This window comes from Lepidothrix coronata, unplaced genomic scaffold (assembly GCF_001604755.1).
Source record: "Lepidothrix coronata isolate B3197 unplaced genomic scaffold, Lepidothrix_coronata-1.0 Scaffold6, whole genome shotgun sequence".
In the NCBI taxonomy this organism is placed as follows: Eukaryota; Metazoa; Chordata; class Aves; order Passeriformes; family Pipridae; genus Lepidothrix; species Lepidothrix coronata.
The window spans coordinates 3,342,587-3,360,082 of NW_016690186.1; the positions used below are offsets into that span (position 1 = coordinate 3,342,587).

At 39.8% G+C, this 17,496-nt stretch overlaps 1 protein-coding gene and 1 non-coding gene across 5 annotated transcripts in view; both read right to left on the minus strand.

The window, feature by feature from the left end:
• Positions 1–17,496, minus strand: part of UBE2V2 (ubiquitin conjugating enzyme E2 V2) — a 34,450-nt gene that overhangs the window by 15,247 nt on the left and 1,707 nt on the right. The window contains exon 1 of one of the 4 annotated variants that reach the window (XM_017831926.1): positions 13,177–13,245. The exons of 1 other annotated variant lie outside the window; for it this stretch is intronic. Coding sequence is in view for 1 of the 3 variants with exons in the window: in XM_017831916.1 (XP_017687405.1) it covers positions 12,364–12,379 (16 nt within the window). In the remaining 2 variants the exon portion in view is untranslated. Of the gene's footprint in view, positions 1–9,822; positions 9,845–12,363; positions 12,469–13,176; positions 13,246–17,496 lie in introns of those variants that run through there. 2 more of the 4 variants (XM_017831934.1, XM_017831916.1) reach the window with 2 other exon arrangements.
• Positions 14,872–14,944, minus strand: TRNAA-AGC. The gene has a single exon. It is a non-coding gene; the product is annotated as a tRNA-Ala (tRNA).

The following is a 17,496-nucleotide window of genomic DNA, read 5'->3' on the forward strand; positions in this document are numbered from 1 at the left end:
TTGCCTATTAACCAAACTGCACATGGGAGTTTAGTCTTCAAAAGAACTCCACTGCTGGCATTAGTAGCAGAATACAGCAATTCAATAGTGAACTCTGTTGTTGTCATTGCTGTTGTTTTAAATCAAGTATGTTACTACACACATAGTAAAGCACTGTTTCCAATAACCAAGACAACAACATGATTCTTGTTCAAGGTAAATAGACATTTCCAATTAAAAGCAATACATTTTTTCCATTAACTACAAAAACATCCACTCAAAACATTGCTGCTGCACCTGGAATCAACCCAACCATGCACTACCAAATATACAGTGAACTTGTACTGAAAAAGCTGTCATCATTATATGAGTTCGATACATCTTGATATTTCTGTTAATTGAAACTTCTGCTTTCTCAGAATTACAGACACCCCTCACTTCCTTGAACTGCTTTCCAAGAAAGTTTCAATATATTTCAGTAAAATTCAAAGTCATAATCCTGTATATCGGTCGTATTCATAAAGCTGCGTTTACTGTACGCTATTTTTCTCTACTTTCCTTCAGCAAATGTGTCCCAAAGCAATGAAATTCAAGCAACAGAATATTCTGCATTAAGAGTTTTGAGTTTAAATTGGGGAAATCCTATACTATGTTATCTTAAATATCTTTGGTAAAACGAAGGTATTTAGCAGCAACACGTGGTCCACGAGCATCAATCAGGATCGTGAATAAGATACTAATCAATTCTAGCATGTATGGATGAAATATCCCTATAATGCAAGTATAATTTTTTCCAAAGAACATTCAGATATCATTGATTTTGACACATAAAACCAAATAGACACATTTCTACCAACGAAAACAGAAGGACTTAAAGCCACTCTGTACTGACAGATGATATAAAAAGAAAAGAGATTACAGAGACCCCTTTGTGCTACCAAAACTGATCCTGGGCAATCCTTCAAAACCAACAATGATCTTGGATGCTTTCTTCTCCATTTTGCTAGTGTCTGAAGTATGCACTACATCAGATCAATTGAACAGTGTCGTTACTGTCTGCAACTGGCAAAGCTGTAAGCAACACCAGTTCAGATCTGCAGAATCATGAAGACCAACCTAACTATGCTTACTTGTGGAAGTCTCCTAGGAATAGAAGTTCAAGAAGAAAAACAACTCTGACATAATCAGATAAAAATTCGTTTCCATGTAAAAAGAAATTATTCATCCTAAGAGGAAGGAACAAACGAGACAGCTAATGTGAAGAATTAATAAGAGATGAGTAGCAGGTAAGTTTTCACAGCTCAAGTAAACAGATGTACATCAGCGAACACTATAGAGCACACAGGCATTTATTCAATGAGTTCAATGTTCATTGTAATTTAGAGCCAGTTTTGCTGCAACACTGAACATAAGAAAACTGCCATCTTGCAAGAATTAAAGAAATCACCTGTACTCAACAGGACTGGTAAGAACTGAATGGGCTACTGCACTTCTTTGCAGGACTAAAACATACACATACGTTTATAAAAAACATGACTATGTAGCAGCCCTGTAACTAGTTAACTTCTTTTTCCTTTTATAATATTTGAAATTAAATAAACTGAAAGCACCCAGGCTGAAAGAACTTCAAGGAAGATGTGAGAATCTAGGAACTACCTTGAAGTTAAAGTATGCATTTCATCAGTTTTTGGGTTCTGTTTTTTTCATACGAAGATATGTTACTTCCTAAGAAACATTTCCCAGCATGAGCCAAGAAAGATTCATAGCAGTGTGAAGGCCTTCATCTTAAAACCTAATTTTTGGTTAAGGCTAACCAAAGTATTAATCATTTTTACAATCACACTGGTGATAATTTCTATTTATTTCACTTAAGTGAAATCTTACATTTCTTAGTATCTTTCTTAACAGACACAGTCCAGAAATAAAGTTAGGCAGCATGAAAATAACTTTCATAGGAATTTCCTTTATATTTGAGTCTAGCCACAGCCAGAAACATTCTTATGCCTTATATTAAGAAGGCAGCTAATGAGAAACTATGTTAATACAGCGGAAGTCTCGGTCATTTACTGCAAACCTGCATTCATGTTTTGGTGGAGGGGAAAAGGGCTGAAGGGATATAGGGATATTTATTTCTTTAGGGTAGGGCAAAAACACTAGTGTTAAAAAAAAAAAAACAAACAGTAAAGACAAAACAGATTTACAGAATCAGATTTTTTTCACCTTGCTTTCCATTTCAAATGCACATTCATAATATTGAGACACTATTACTTATCTACTAGCAATAATAATTGAAAATTATATATTCTAAACAGAATGATATTTGCATGTTTCAGTAATAGTTTTAGTTGCACTGTGTTAAAATTTGCACTTAATGCAACCTAAGATGCTCCACCTCACACTTTGAGCTGAGCTGCCAAATATAGAACAGGTCTTCAAAGGAAAACAAAACTTACTTTATACTTGCACGGTTAGGGGAAGGCAGAATATCAACTCTGAATGAAAAGTCTGTAAGCACACATATGGTCCACTACCTGTCAGCTCCCACTTTCATGACTGAGCTCACCTCAAAAGCAACTTGTGCTATTGATATGGTTTGAAGCTGGCTCCCTGCCAAGTCTCCAAACCTTACCACAAAAAGTCATGTCCCCCCCCCAAACCTCAGGGAGAAGAGGGAGAAAAACAACCAAGAAAACCAAAAACAAGAGAGAGACAGCTCAAGCAATATATATAGATATATTTACACTTATGTTACAGTTATATACAATTGAAATATATATACAATTTCACAAGGGAAAGGGAAGGGGGAAGGGAAAAGGAACAAAACCAAAATAAAATATATATATATCCCGATTAGTAGCCCAATATCTAACAACTAAAAGAATTCGCAAAAAACTATCTTACTACTCTCCTTGGGACAACGGAGAGTCACGCTGGAACGATCGCCGGCAACCTCTGTCTCCCAAGGTCGACAAGGCCTAACCAGGCCTCGCTCCCCAACACCGCAGACTCAACAGCAGGGAACCTGCACCTCCAAGCCGCCGGAAGGAAAGAGGAGCAAAGGCCTTTCCTCCTTTCTTCTTATAGTCTGGCTTATGTAAAAATCGTAGGGAACACTGGGTAAATCTGGACCCCTCCTTGGTTACAAACTGGTCACCAAACTGGTCACCTAGACCAAACTACCACAGTATCCAGTTATCTCATTTACCTTTCACATACATCTTATCAGCTGCACTCACAAAATAAAGAACATAGTATAAAATGATGGATGGCCTTACAAGAATGGAGAGATGGTAACAGCAATTTGCTTTACAAATTTAATTCTTAATTAAAAATTACATTTTTAATTTAATGCTTACATTTAATTAAAAAAAAAGAAGTGTATTTAGGCAACAGAAAATCATAATAAAGCTTTCAATATATGATCAGCATTAAAATTTATTTAGTCTGGGGGGTGGGAAGGGAAGAAATTAATTTCTACAGATCTAGCCATTAGTAGCTGGGTTGTCATAAACATGAACCTGATTTACAAACACACATTAAAATGGCTTAAACCACAAATCTTGATGCTGGGGTAAGACATCTCAGCATATCAAAACCATAAAAGCAACATCAGTTTATTCAGTGTGTTTCGGTTGCTGTTGGTTTCGCACTAAGATTGACGAGACCTCAAACTACACTTCTCCAGCAGAGTGAGCATTCCAAATGTGCAACATTTTAGGAAAAATTTTGTGCAGGTTTAGTTTTTATTAATTATGTTTTTAAGTGTGAGAAACTATTAGCAAAACAAATAGCTCCATTATCAAGGCATCTTCACCTAACTCCTGTCGTCTTTTATCTTGCCTGAGTAACTAGAAGGAAGTGAGCAAAGTTCTCCTAGTAACTTTGAGTTCTACCAATTCTGTCCCATAATTCATCAGATTATTTACTGACAGCAGCCTTGTAACAGCATTCTTCCTGAGATGGTCACTGTGCCCCAGGAAAACACATCATATCTGTTTATTTTTCATTCACTTCTAACCATGCTCATGGCCACTCCTCTCTCCCCTCCTTTCCCGTTCCCCCACTATCACCCCTTTTCCCTTACCTTTCTGAAAAAAGCAGCAGATGGAGAAGCAGCTGCCATTAACTACCTGATCAGAGCTGCGCCACTTTCTGGCCATCAACCATGGAGGAGCCAATCTCCCAAAAACTCCAGCAAGATTTTCCCATTCCCATTTTCCCATCTCTCCTTACCAAGACTTGTATCTCACTGAAAACCTCTAATCCCCAACTTCTGCAGTCCAACTTTCACATGCCTTCTTCACCCTCCTGGCTTTTTTATGTAACAGTACCCTACACATACTAAAGTTGCACAAGGTACATCAGCAAATAAGCATAAGAGTCATCATTTGTACACCAGTGAGCAGATGCACAGAGTACTTAAGGCTGGATATGTGCACACACAGAATATAGTCCAGATCTGAGAGAAACCCCTGACTGAACTCAGCTTTGTTAGCAAGGATGCAACAACTGCTGCTGGCATGGAATGACTAATGGAGCTCATAAAAATTACACTAATGAAGAAGCTCACTCCACTACAGATACAAATGTTGTAAGACTACAAAACAGAAGGCATGAGCAAACTCTTAGCAAAAAAAGATAGGGGAAAAAACCCAAAACCAAACAACCTTCGGAAGTTCCCACACAATGTGTTTTAAGTAATTAAAATACATCATCCAAAAAAACTATCAAAAAAAGGTACCACACCAACAGAAAACTATAGTATAAAACCCACTAAACGGGATCGTAGTCCCCAAAGATAATCGGTATAAATTGCTTAAAAGTAATTTTAAATATCTGCACTAATATTAGTGGCATTCATTCTATGTGGCATCAGTCTATATTACATCTAAGTGCAAGTTTTTTGCTATAAATAAGACCATTGTTATAAATAAGATCACTCACACACTGCATATCCAGTGGTGTCTAACTATAAGAAAAACCACACAGGTATTAAACAGTTAAAGTCACAAAATAACTCATGAATTGACATCAAGGCTGTTTTGGTGAAGGGTGGAAATGCACAGGCTAAACTCCAAACTTGTTTAATACAAATTACCCCACTATTAAAAGCACAAAGCCATCTAATGGCAAAAAAGGCTAAAGGAAATGTAAAACAGCAAATAGGCTCAATTTTTGAAAGTTTCATCTTAAACCTGACACTGTGTTGGCAGAGAGAAAAAGGGATTTAAAATACAGATTTTTTTAAGCTATCTTTTAAAGTATGATGTCAAAAAAACTTTTTTTTTTCAGATAAAGGGGCAGAAGGAGTGGGAGACTAGAGGAACCCAGCAGAGGCCAATACCTCATGAAACGGCTTTCCCAGGGTCTGCTTTAATAGTTAAGAATATAATGTGTGACCCAGATAACATGAGTAGCATCAGGGATTTAGTTTAGCAAAGCTGTAAAGCTGTCTAAAACAGGTTACAAGTCATTGACTAGCAAATAGTTGTTCTAAGACTTGCATGAAGGTCCTCTCCAACATGACTCAGCACCTACCCACAGTCCGAAATATAAAGATCTTTTATCTATGTAAAACTAATAATATGATCCATTGTTATTCTTTCAGTTATAAACATAAGCATACACTTATGTATATAATCGGCAAATGTACCAATCACCACATATTTAGTACAAAGAACTGCCATTATTTTCCTACATTATTTTTGTGAGTCATATTTCAGCCTGCTATTTTCTATATGCCATGGTACTCAAAAGTTCAAATTATTTAGTGTTTACATGATCACAGGTTCCACTTCAGTGAGAAAAAAAGAAAACTTGTAATTCCTTCTTTGGAAAAGTTATTAGTTATATGAATAAAACTGGACATTTTAGTAAGCCTATACTGGTATCATAAATAAAGGACACTACTTTTACATGTATTGGACAAACTGTTTCTGATTTACCCAAGCAAAATGCAAATTCACTTAACTATCCAGTTTATGAATAGTTACAAATGCAGTGAAAGGAGGTGATTTTTTCTTTGTGCTGTTTCAGTGTCTAATACAACAATTTTTAAAAAGGGAATACCAAGTCTATCTAGACATCTGACAATTTTTTTAATCTAGTTGAAGCGTCTCATCCTTCTGAAATAAAGGATTTAAAACTATGAAGTTCTAAGTGTTGAAGGTTTCACTCATTCCAAAATGCTAACTATAAATAGTTTAAAATCACACACTTAAATCATCACATATTCTTGAAAAGGCTGTAAAACAGAAGCTCATGTTATTCAGAACCAGTCTGACAGCTTCACAGTCAGTAATTCAAAATATTGTTTGAATTATATCTCGTTAGTGTATTCCAAATGAAAAATACAAAGAAAAACATTCTTCTGGACAGAATAGCATACAGCAAAACCCTTCCAAGTACAGCTTCAATCAAGACTACTTTGAATGCTTTCAGCATAGCACATTCTTGTCTTTCCATGATCTGAGGATTCCCATAGGATAGCTGAGACAGCAAGGCAACAAAACCTAAGTCACAGGAGTAGCTAAAGCTGATGCAGTACTTTACATTAAGTTTCAGTAAGGGTGAAGTACAAGCTATAGTAAAAAAAGAGATAATAGTCTAGAAATAATAAAAAATAATAGATAGAAGAGATAATAGTGGAGATAAAAAGAGTAGAAGGAGAGAGAGAAGGAAGGGTCTGTCAACAAAATGAGGCTGAACAGTTTTACAGCATGTATTTAACACTGCCCTTGGAAAAATCTTCCATAAGGCAAAACACAAACACTAGCAAATATTTATGTAATTCAATTCTACCAGCTACTCACAAGACTTGGAAGTCTAATTCTTATATGAGAAGCGTTCTCATGCGTGCTTAAATTTATAGTACTGGACCATCTGCCTCCAGTCGCTGAAAGGCATATCTTCCTGAAACTCTGTGTGTTGTACCTTTATCCAGGCTAAAATTTTCCAGGATTGTACAGAAGAGTTTAGATAATGGGCTTCAATACTGTGTCTGATAGCATCCTTGAATTTCAAACAAGCTCTTAAACAAATAGAAGATTACAAAGTAGGCCACTTTTTTATCACAGAAGTAAGGTGCTTTGCCTGTTCATCAGGCTCTTACATAGCTATTGTGGCAAAAAGACATAAGTGGGTTTGTATTTAAAGACAGAGTTATGAAACACCAGGAACAAAGACAGGAAAATGATACAGGCAAAGCTCTGAGAAGAAACAAGAGTACCTTGCCTATATATGCCCCAACGTTGGAAAGAACTGATGGTCCTTACATAGTTTAAAAGCCATTTGCAACCTAGACTGTTCTCAACCCAGCCGAAGCACATCAAAACTATTTGTGGCTTGCCAAGATGTTTTTAAGCAGCAAAATAATCACAGTTTCAATTCCTTGTGCATAGGACAGGACGGAAAAATGCTCCACACAGAGTGCTTGCTTCCTCAGAGAACACAGTATTTTACTTCTTTTGTTTTGTCTGATTACTTACAGCTTCAAGAAGTCTGTGCTTACAGAGCTCACATTGTAAATTCACAGAACTTCGAGGACTGTAAAATTCTAAAAACCTCTTAAACTGACTTCTTCGACAGGTTCTGGGTAAATGAACAGTGTGGTGGAGGCATAAAAGACAAAAGGGAAAGGAGTAATAGATCCTTGAAGGTAAAACATACTAGAGAGAAAACAGACAACTATTTCCTCCGTAAGAAAAAAAAGAGGGAGGGAACAAACATTGAACAGGTCAGAGGAAAAGAGAAAACCACCTGTGCAGAGTTCAACACGCAAGTTTTCTGCATACAAAGCTTAAATTATACCACATCTCCTCCATGGAAAAAATAGTCTTCAAAACATTGCTTCTACATCCCACTTACATATCATCATGGCCAGTCTTCGCGAACAAAGATTTGGGAAAGGTCTTTACCCTTCGAGCCTGCGCAGTGGATTTTTTAGGTGAGACCCAGCGTGCGCTGAACTGAGCCCACCCTTTAATCCTCAGGTTCATCTGCCGGGGCCAAGCGAGCTCTGACAGTGGCAGCGAGGTCCTCAGGACGGAGGTTTGTTTAGAGTGACCTTCTCTTAGATGGATTGCCTCACAGGGCTGACGAGCTCCATCTGCCCGGGGAAGTCCCCTGACGGGGAATTGAACCCCAGGCTGTGGTGGTGAGAGTGCTGCATCCTAACCACTAGACCACCAGGGGCCCCCACTTACGTATACATCCCTTTATTACTCCTCTGAATGGCTCTTTAATATGTAGGTGTCTCCAAACAGGGTATGGTGTTCCATCAATCTAGTCTACCAAGCACAGAACAGGCAGACATCAGCTTGATTTGGAATGGAGAAGAGTTTCAAAGGATTTAAGAGAAAGTATTGCAAAACCCTATCTCATATTATGGAATATTTTTCAATAGAGGATTTCAGAGAGGAGGGGGAGGAAAGCTTTCAAAACAAAACAAAACCAACAACAACCACAAACCCCTCAATCATCAGGAAAGATACACTCAGTCCTTGCCTCACAATTCAGGGAATTAGACTGAATGCAGTCAAGACCACTTCCAGCCCTTCAGTTTTAAGATCACTTTTGCTGTAGTCATGCACACTTGGAACTCCTTCCACCACCATTAAATGTTTGCAAACAGAAGTAAAAAACAAAATAAGGCACTGATATTGTGCATTGTGCCATGTCTACTCAGAGAGTCAATCATCTATAAATTCAAAAGGAAATATATTTTTGCATGGGCAACATAAGTTACACAAAGAAACTGATTCATCTTTAATGATTAGAATAACTGGAAATGAGAAGTATGGATTTTACAGAAAAAATACTTCATTGGGATCTAGCCATACACCTTCAAAGACATCAAGCACACTTTCAAAAAAGATTGTTTGTGACTACATACTAGAAGTAAATCAGGAATCTGACATGTAATTCTCACCGTAGATCAGTCGATTTTTCCTTCCCCGAGTACACAGTTTCAGCAAACCAAGGAGAATTTTCATTAACTCAGCGCTATTCCCCCTCCCCCAAGCTAGTGAAGCTCTTGGTTGAAGGGAAAGGAGACAAAAGCTATAGCAGCCGATAGTTACAGCACAGTATTTGACACTGCTACCTTAATTCTCATCTTTTCACATCTAAGTTCTAACCACTTAGTGGCACAATTACTGCTTTTAGGAAACATTCACATTTTAGATACATATATACACACATATCCTATACACATAAGGTAATATTAAGTGAAACCCAAATTACGGAAATGATGAAATTAACTCTTGAATTAACTCCTTTTAATTATGTTTTTTTATCTGTTTCTTTTTCTCAAGAGACACAAGAGATGTTTAAATGGTATGCTTTAGTGAATTACGGAACTTGAACCTAGTTCAATCTCTTTGTATTTTCAAAGAGATTAACAGAATGTATCTCCAGCTAACTGATATGAAACTGGCTGATTATATCAACAATAGCTGCTCTTTTCTTTAATAAATTGACTTGTTTTAGCAGACCTCCAGCAGTACCTGCACAAGCAACCTAGATCCAGCTTCAAGCAGAAGGTGTTGCAATAACAGAAGATCAAACTACAGCTTATAAATATCCATTTCTAGTACGTGCAGTATCTATGTGTAAAATTACTCGTTGTAAGTGATTTTAGAAAGCAGGTAAGATACTTATTTGACGGTAACATAACATTGATATATAAAGTTTCTTTACCACACATTAAAGAACAGCTATTTTCAAACTAATTTATCTGCTGTTAAAGGCACATAACTTTTTAATTTTTAATTTTTACTGTTCAAAGAACTAGCGAGCCCAGGAAAGGAATTTCTGGGATAAGACTAAGACAGTTGATCTTACTAAAAGTTTTGCTGTTGACTTCCTTGGGGCTAGAATTTCATTCCTGGACTTCATGCAATCAAAACAGTCTTTTTTTTTTTCTGAAATAAAGAAGGATGAAGTTGAACTTTATAGCAAGAGCAGATTAAAGTCACAGAGAACCTAGAGTAAAATTTTAAGTCTACACCAAAGTTAAGTCTATGGCAAATCATTCCCTTCCCTCCTCCACAGCTTCCTGGCAAGAGCGGTTCTGGGTGAAGTCTTAAAAATCTGAATTTTTGCATACTGTGTGGAAAGAACAAAACAAACATCCCTCCCACCTCTCATCTATGAGTATACCAATAAACAGTCACAGTATTTTCTCCACTAGAACAAGTACTTTGTTTTAGAAACCCTGACTAATTTTCCTAGCAGTTTCGTTGATAATTTGTAATTTGGTCTGCCCACTTCATTTTACCAAAACGGGTTAGTTTAATTTAATTTCTTGAACAATGCATACATGCAGTACTAGCACTTTATTGTTTGGAGCAGACATATGTATAAAGAGTTTCCTACATCTCCCACTTTTTATAAACTTTGAGTGTGGCTAATTCAAAACCAACCCCAGTAAGTGTACACAGATTTTAAAATAACACTTGTAAGACTGTGAAGAGCATTTACAGCAGTAAAACTATCAAAGTTCAGTTAAAAAATATTTATTCTTATAGAGCTGAAGTATGACAAAACCAGCTTCTTTTGCTACACAAATTTTTAGTGACTTATATTTTACACCAGCCAGATTGAATGGATGCCAAATACCAGTAATCAATACACATGACCTAAACCAATTTTGCTTCCTGGTGTATTACAGGAAATTTCAGGCCAAACCTATACACTAGCTGAAGTTTTTCAGTGTTGCTCCATAATAAAACTAGTAATAAAACCCTTTTAAACTTAAGACACCAGGAAAAAAGTAAAAAAAAAAATTAATAAAATGCAGTAATTCACAGATGAGCAAATCCTTAAGTTTCTGTAGTATATCCCTTCTGGCTCAGTTTATCATAGGCAATATCTACGACTTTGGACTGCTCATCCACAGAGTTGCAAAAGCTACTCCATGCCCCAAAGTGATGCCCCAAACCTTAACAAATACCACTCTGGAAATCTCACATCCCCAAAGTCTTATTACCAAGTGGAGAAAACACTCCTAGCCCTAAAACCAAAAATAATCTGCCCAAGCTTTCTTTGCAAAACCAACAGTAAGGTACCAAGACCAGTTGAACCATACAGATGTTTCTTCTATATTTTCTTATAGTCCCAATCCCTCAATGATCCAGTGGACCAGCAGAAATAAATTAGGGGCCAACATTCACCCTAGACTGACTGCTGAGGTCAATTCATTCCTCTGTCCTGAGCTCTGTCAATCCTACTTATAAAGTCTCAGGGGTGATAGCAGAGAAAATCAGGCCCTGAAGACTTCAGGTTTTAGCACTGGGGGAAAGGCATTGTTGTATTTCAAGGTTCTCATGAAATGAAACTGAAACAGTACAATTGTGCTTGAAGTAATATTCTTGTCCCTTTCTTTGCCATCACCTCCCACAATATTCCGCCACGCAAATGCTCAGCACATGTTATCCTGGTTACTGGTATGGGCTTCCTGGGATGACTTTCAGCTCTTTGCCCTTACACTTGCCTACGAGAGACCCTTTGGCTCCAATGGCCCTCTAGGGGAAGAGAGCAAGGTGCTCCACTCCTCCTTCCCACCATGCTGCAGTAACCACCAAAGTGAAGTATCTTTGCCCCAAAACACAGGACAGGCCTGACCCCTTTTCCCTTGCACCAAGAGGGGAAAGAGACAATGCTTTATTTTAGATGCTGCTATACCACAGCTTCTATATTCACCCAATGGTACACCGGGACAAACCTTTCATACAAATCTTTCTTTCCTACAGCATTTTTACCAAGCTACCGACATCTCCTCCATTCCCCATGCGCACAGGCGTTCCGTCCATTCCTGCCTCTCGGCAGGTAAAGTCTTCCCTCCCCCGACACCTCACGACGTTCATTACACAGCCCGGAGCCCTTTCTCCCATCTCTCGTCCCCCTTGCCGGGCTCTCACAAGGATGTCCCCGCCCTAAGGACGGGAGGGATCGGGCCCAGGGCATAACTGAATTAGAAGGAATTTCTTCACAGATTAGACACTGGAATGGTCTGTCCAGGGAGGTGGTGGAGTCACCGACCCTGGAGGTGTTTAAGGAAAGGCTGGACGTGGCACTGAGTGCCATGGTCTAGTTGACATGGAGGTGTTCGGTCACAGGTTGGACTCGATGATCTCAGAGGTCTTTTCCAACCTAACTGATCCTGTGATTCTGTGATAACCTGGCCCGGCGCCCCTGCAGCTTTCCTTTTCCCCCTGTCAGAAGAAAACTCCTCCCCACTCGGGTCTCTCCCGTCGGAGGCAGCTTTCCCCCCCCCTCCATCCCGGAGAAAGGAGACCCCCCACGGGCCCTTGCGGGGGCGCCTCCCAAGCGCGATCCCAGCGCGGCGCTCTGCCGGGCCCGCCGACCCCCCCTCTCACAGACCTGTGGATCCGGCCATCTTGTCCGAGCCCCCCCCAACACCGCTCCGGGCCCGCACGCCACGCGCGTCACTTCCTCCCGGAGCGGCCCCGTCACTTCCCGCCAGGAAGGACGAGCCGCATCCCCGGAGCACGGGAGCGCGCGGAGAGGGCGGGGCGCAGGGGAGGCGCCGGTGCCCACTGCGCGCCCCCGGCCCGGGACCCGACCTGGATCTGGTTGCCCCCGGGAGGCCGCAGCCAGGACCTTTCCAGGGTTGCTCTCTCGTTTGTATCCCGCTCGCCAGACCCTGTCCATACATGTCTCTCTCTTCCCTTGCAGACTATTACACCTGTGGAAGCAAACCCCTGTGGCTGCATCTCCACTCAGCCACCCATACTTCTCCCCCTCAGCCCAAATTCCAGGCTCCAGTAATAAGAAATTCAGTACACAGCAGTGAAGCTTCACTCCCAACTTTGTTCTTTAGCTTGCTCCTAACAAGGCACTTACATTCAGAAGAGTCTTTGGAGCCAAAAGAAAAAAACAACAAAAAAAAAGGCAGAAAAGGAAAGAATACATGGCAAAATTAAAAAGCCACAGAAATACTAAGAGAAATATATTAAAGAAGTGGCATTTAGATCTAGTTCCTCAGAATAATGTGACAGTTTCAAAGGCAAAAATACTCAACATTCAGTAGCATAAGAACTAGTGGAAAATTAATTCCAATAATGTCTAGCCATGAAGCCAAATGTTTCTTCACCTGTAGAAGTTAACTACAAGGAAAAGTTCCAAGGGCACCACAGAAGCCAGTGCCGACTTCTGCTGCCAGTAGCATCCTACCTGGGAAACACAACCTGGCTCTGTGTTTGGGTCCAGAAAGCTAGAGAGGAGCAGCAGGGTCGGGAAGGGCAGCATCTGAGAGGGCCCTGTCGGCGTTCACACGGACGGGAGGGAAAGGCTCACCAAAGCTACATGCAGGCAAACGCATCTGAAACAGGACACATCCCAAAACCTGTGCCAGAGGTCACCAGAGAGGTCACTGTGGTGAGGAACTTCCAGGAGGACTCACAGCCTGAGCACAGGGCTTCTACCAGCAGCATTTCTTGCAAAAAAAGCCTGTCCCTTGCACACCTCACTAACCAGTGACAGCACCCACGTGCTGTTCTTGGCTCCCTATTTTATAAATACACTTAGCTCTTTCTTTTACAGCTTATAAAGAGAGAGTCTTAAACTCATTTACAGATTCTTCTGGTAGAGATCAAAAAACAAGGATGCAAAACGTTTTTCCTCCAGCTAACCTGAAACCTCTTCACCAACAAGGACTTGCTACTATCCTTACACATACAGTGCTCTGCTTCCCTTCATTTTTCCTTTGTTCATCTTAGCCCAAACACTGTGGTTGCTATCTGTGCGTACATAAAAATTATAAATCTACAGCAGCTTTTAGTTCTTCCATTGATTTCTATTTCCTTTCATCAAGTTACTAGTTTTGACCAGTTTTTTGTAACAGGAATAAGCAGGAGTTTCAATATTTACAACAAAAGAATTATAATTAAGCTTTTCCAGTACACTGAAACTGTTCCTAAAGCTGCATTTCAATGATCTGTGGAGCCTTCCGTTGTCACAACAAGCTGATTGTAGGGATTCTCTTGTGTAGCCTATTTCAATATTTTTGTGGAAACAGCAAGGATACTGAAAAAAGTCACAATATTTTTTAAAAAATTCTTCTCTATTATAACATCATTGTAGAAAATATTGTGGCCTTGAACAGAAAAAAAGGTGCCACAAGTTACCCTTCTTCTATTCTTTGGAATCAAGAGAAGGTGCAGTAGGGCTGCTGGAGACCACTATACATGCCTTGCCCACCGTGGTCATCCTGAATGTAACCAGTCTGTGTTCCTGCTTGCATTAAGATAAAACCTGCCCAAGGTCAGAAAGAAGCACAATGGCCACCCCATGCCTGTCTCCTTATTTTTTCAGGGTTAATACTTCTTTTTTAGGCAATCCTATGCCAATGGTGAACAGCACACCTGTGTCTTCTGACAAAAGGACACAATCTTGCTACCAGATGCAAAAGAGCTATAGAATAGTCTAGCGCACTCTTTCTAATAAGCAGCCTACACGACCAAAATAGAACAAAAGTAATGAGTCTTACAGCATGAATACAAAATTTTGTTCAGTATGCACTAAACTATAATATCAAATTTAAAGTAAACTAATGAATGAAATCATTAACCAAAGACTTGCATACCAATCAAAAAATGTCTCCTTTACTTTTCTCAATAATTTGTTGATATCATTTACTATTACATTAAAATGTCAGTAAGTTTTGTTATTTCATGCAAAGACTGTATTTTTTTCTCCCTGTAGGCAAGAGAACAAACATAGAATTTTGAAATGAAAAAATGAAATATTTAAAACAATGTTAACTTTTTTCTACATTACAGTTCTTTCATGTGTCTTTACACCACTATACAAGAAAAATATTTTGAAATGCTGCTACCTAGTTTACAAGGAAATCAATACTGAAAACACTGGAGAATGCGGGCATCGATCCCGCTACCTCTCGCATGCTAAGCGAGCGCTCTACCATTTGAGCTAATTCCCCATCTGAAAAAAAAATCTTTGGGACTTTAGAGACACACACTCTAAACTTACCAAAAACCACAACACAACTACATTTGGTTATAAATTTGTTGTTTCTTACTTAGTCATTCTTTCCACTCACCAAAAACTGACTGCAGCTCACAGCTGGAGTCATAGGACACATCTTTCAGCAATTACACTACCAGAATACTCTTATTCATCCTTTTATAACACAAGTCTTTGTTATTTCTTTGTTTTCATACAAGAAGCTCTCTAAAGCATTGAGTTACTTAAAAGAAACCAAATGTGTCATTGAAAAAAAAGCCTAACTTTTATTGAACAACTGTTCCGAATTCAACAATGAAACCCATGTTTTTTCCAATTTTCAGGGCATGCACATGTAAAGCCAGGTTCAAGAAACATTTAATGAATAGAAAAAATATATGCTTGATTGAAACAGAGTTTTACAGTCAAAGCTTTTACGTATGTGTGTGTGCATATATATACATATGCACACACACATCTTTTGGAAGGTGTCTGGCTTCTCTGGGGTGGGAGAGTCAAGTGAAAACAAAACACATCTGTATTTTCCTTATTTATTACCTTATTTTTCTTTGTTATTACCTCACCAAATGCACTTCCCTGTAATTAATACATTACTTGTAACAGCCTTAAAACACTGACTTTTTGAAAAATGAACACACCTGTGTTCCCATGACTTGACACGGAGCATAAAGCCTATATCGTAGGCAGGGAACATGACGATGAACAGCTCCCCACGAAACTGCACCCACAGCCCCCTGGGGCCCGGCCTCCCTCTCCAGGGAGCCGTGGTGCCTAGGCTGAAGGGGCCGCTCCTTGCCCCCAGGGCTTCTGTCGTCACCCTTGCAGCTCACCTCATGAACCACCCCCAGGGCTTCTTCTCCTTGCATCTGCTTCCCTGGTTCCTCGGGACAGCCCTCTCCCCTTCCACAAAGTCTTTCCCTTCTCATTCTACAATCCCCCATCACCTGCTCTGTTCTCTTCCTTCCCCCAGCCTTCTTGCTGCTGCTTAATAGAATCACACAGAATCAATTAGGCTGGAAAAGACCTCTGAGATCATCGAGTCCAACCTATGACCAAACACCACCATGTCAATTAGACCACAACACAAAGTGCCATGTCTAGTCATTTCTTGAACACCTCCAGGGATAACGACTTCCCTGAGCTGTCCATTCTAATGTTTAACAGCCCTTTCCAGGAAGAAATTCCTCCTGATGTCCAACCTGAACCTCCTCTGGCACAGCAAGAGGCTATGTTGTCTCATTGTGTCACTAGTTGTATGGGAGAAGAGACCAACCCCCACCTGGCTATAACCTCCTTTTCTCCAAGCTTAAACAACTCCAGCTCCCTCAGCCACTCCTCATATGACTTATCCTTTAGACCCTTCACCAGCTCCGTTGCCTTTCTCTGGACATACTCCAGCACCTCAATGTCCTTCTTGTAGTGAGGGTCCCAAAACTGGACACAGCCCTCGAGGTGCAGCCTCACCAGTGTCAAGTAGAGGGGGGACAATTACTTTCTTAGTCCTGCTGGCCACAGGTATTACTGATTTAAAAATTATGTGAAAGCACTTGTAACAACTTCTACATACATTTTGGTCAACCCAGGTGTTTTGAGCTCAACCAAACCCAGGTTGAGCTCCACTTTACATCTTCCCCCCTACTTATTTTAACAACAGAAGTCTTTCAGGTATCTCTTTGAAACACAAAGGGATGTACCAAGCAAGAGAGCTGGTTCTGGCTCTGGTTCTCTGAAGGTGAGAAGAGTTTGCAAACTCCACTGGATATGTCATGGCAGTGCGCCTTTCTGCTCTTTTCCGTAAGCTCTATGTGTTCTTGAACATACAGCCAAATTATACAGCCCATAATCTACCACATGGTGACTTTCTCACTGTTGGTTGAACATCTTTATTTACAGAGTAGATTGTTCCTGTGCTGTGTTGGCACACAGACAATGGCTCTGTGCAAAATTAAGCTGCATTTCTCACTCCACAGCACAATGGGAGAAGTTACTCATCCATGAAGTTTAAGTCAGGCTAAGGGGAAATCAAATTAGAGTGCAGGTAAGATCACCACCAGATTGGTTTCTAACTAGCCTGGCTTGTTTTTACATCATCTTACTGGCTTCTGGTGATGCTGAATCATATTACGTACATTAGCCCTGACATGTGATGGATGGCTTGGAGCTACTGGACATGCCCATCCAGTTGTTCCTGGAGGTGGATTCTTTGACAGGTGGCAACACAGAGTAGGAATAACTGAAAGTAACCTACTGTCTCATCTCTATCTGGCAGTGTTCACTTGGTGCTTGACAAGCTTCAGCCCTGATTTGTTGACAGTGCCAACCACAAAGAAATAGGAAGGGGAAGAAGGAATAATGATATTCAGAAAAAATATAGTTTTCAGTTCTAAGTGCTAGTGAGAGTAATAATCAGACATAAAACTGCTGTGGATTTATTGCCAGCTGTAAGTCTAAGCTATACTAGATTTTGTTGTTTGGGGTTTTTTTTTCTTTTTTTTTTAAATATTAAAG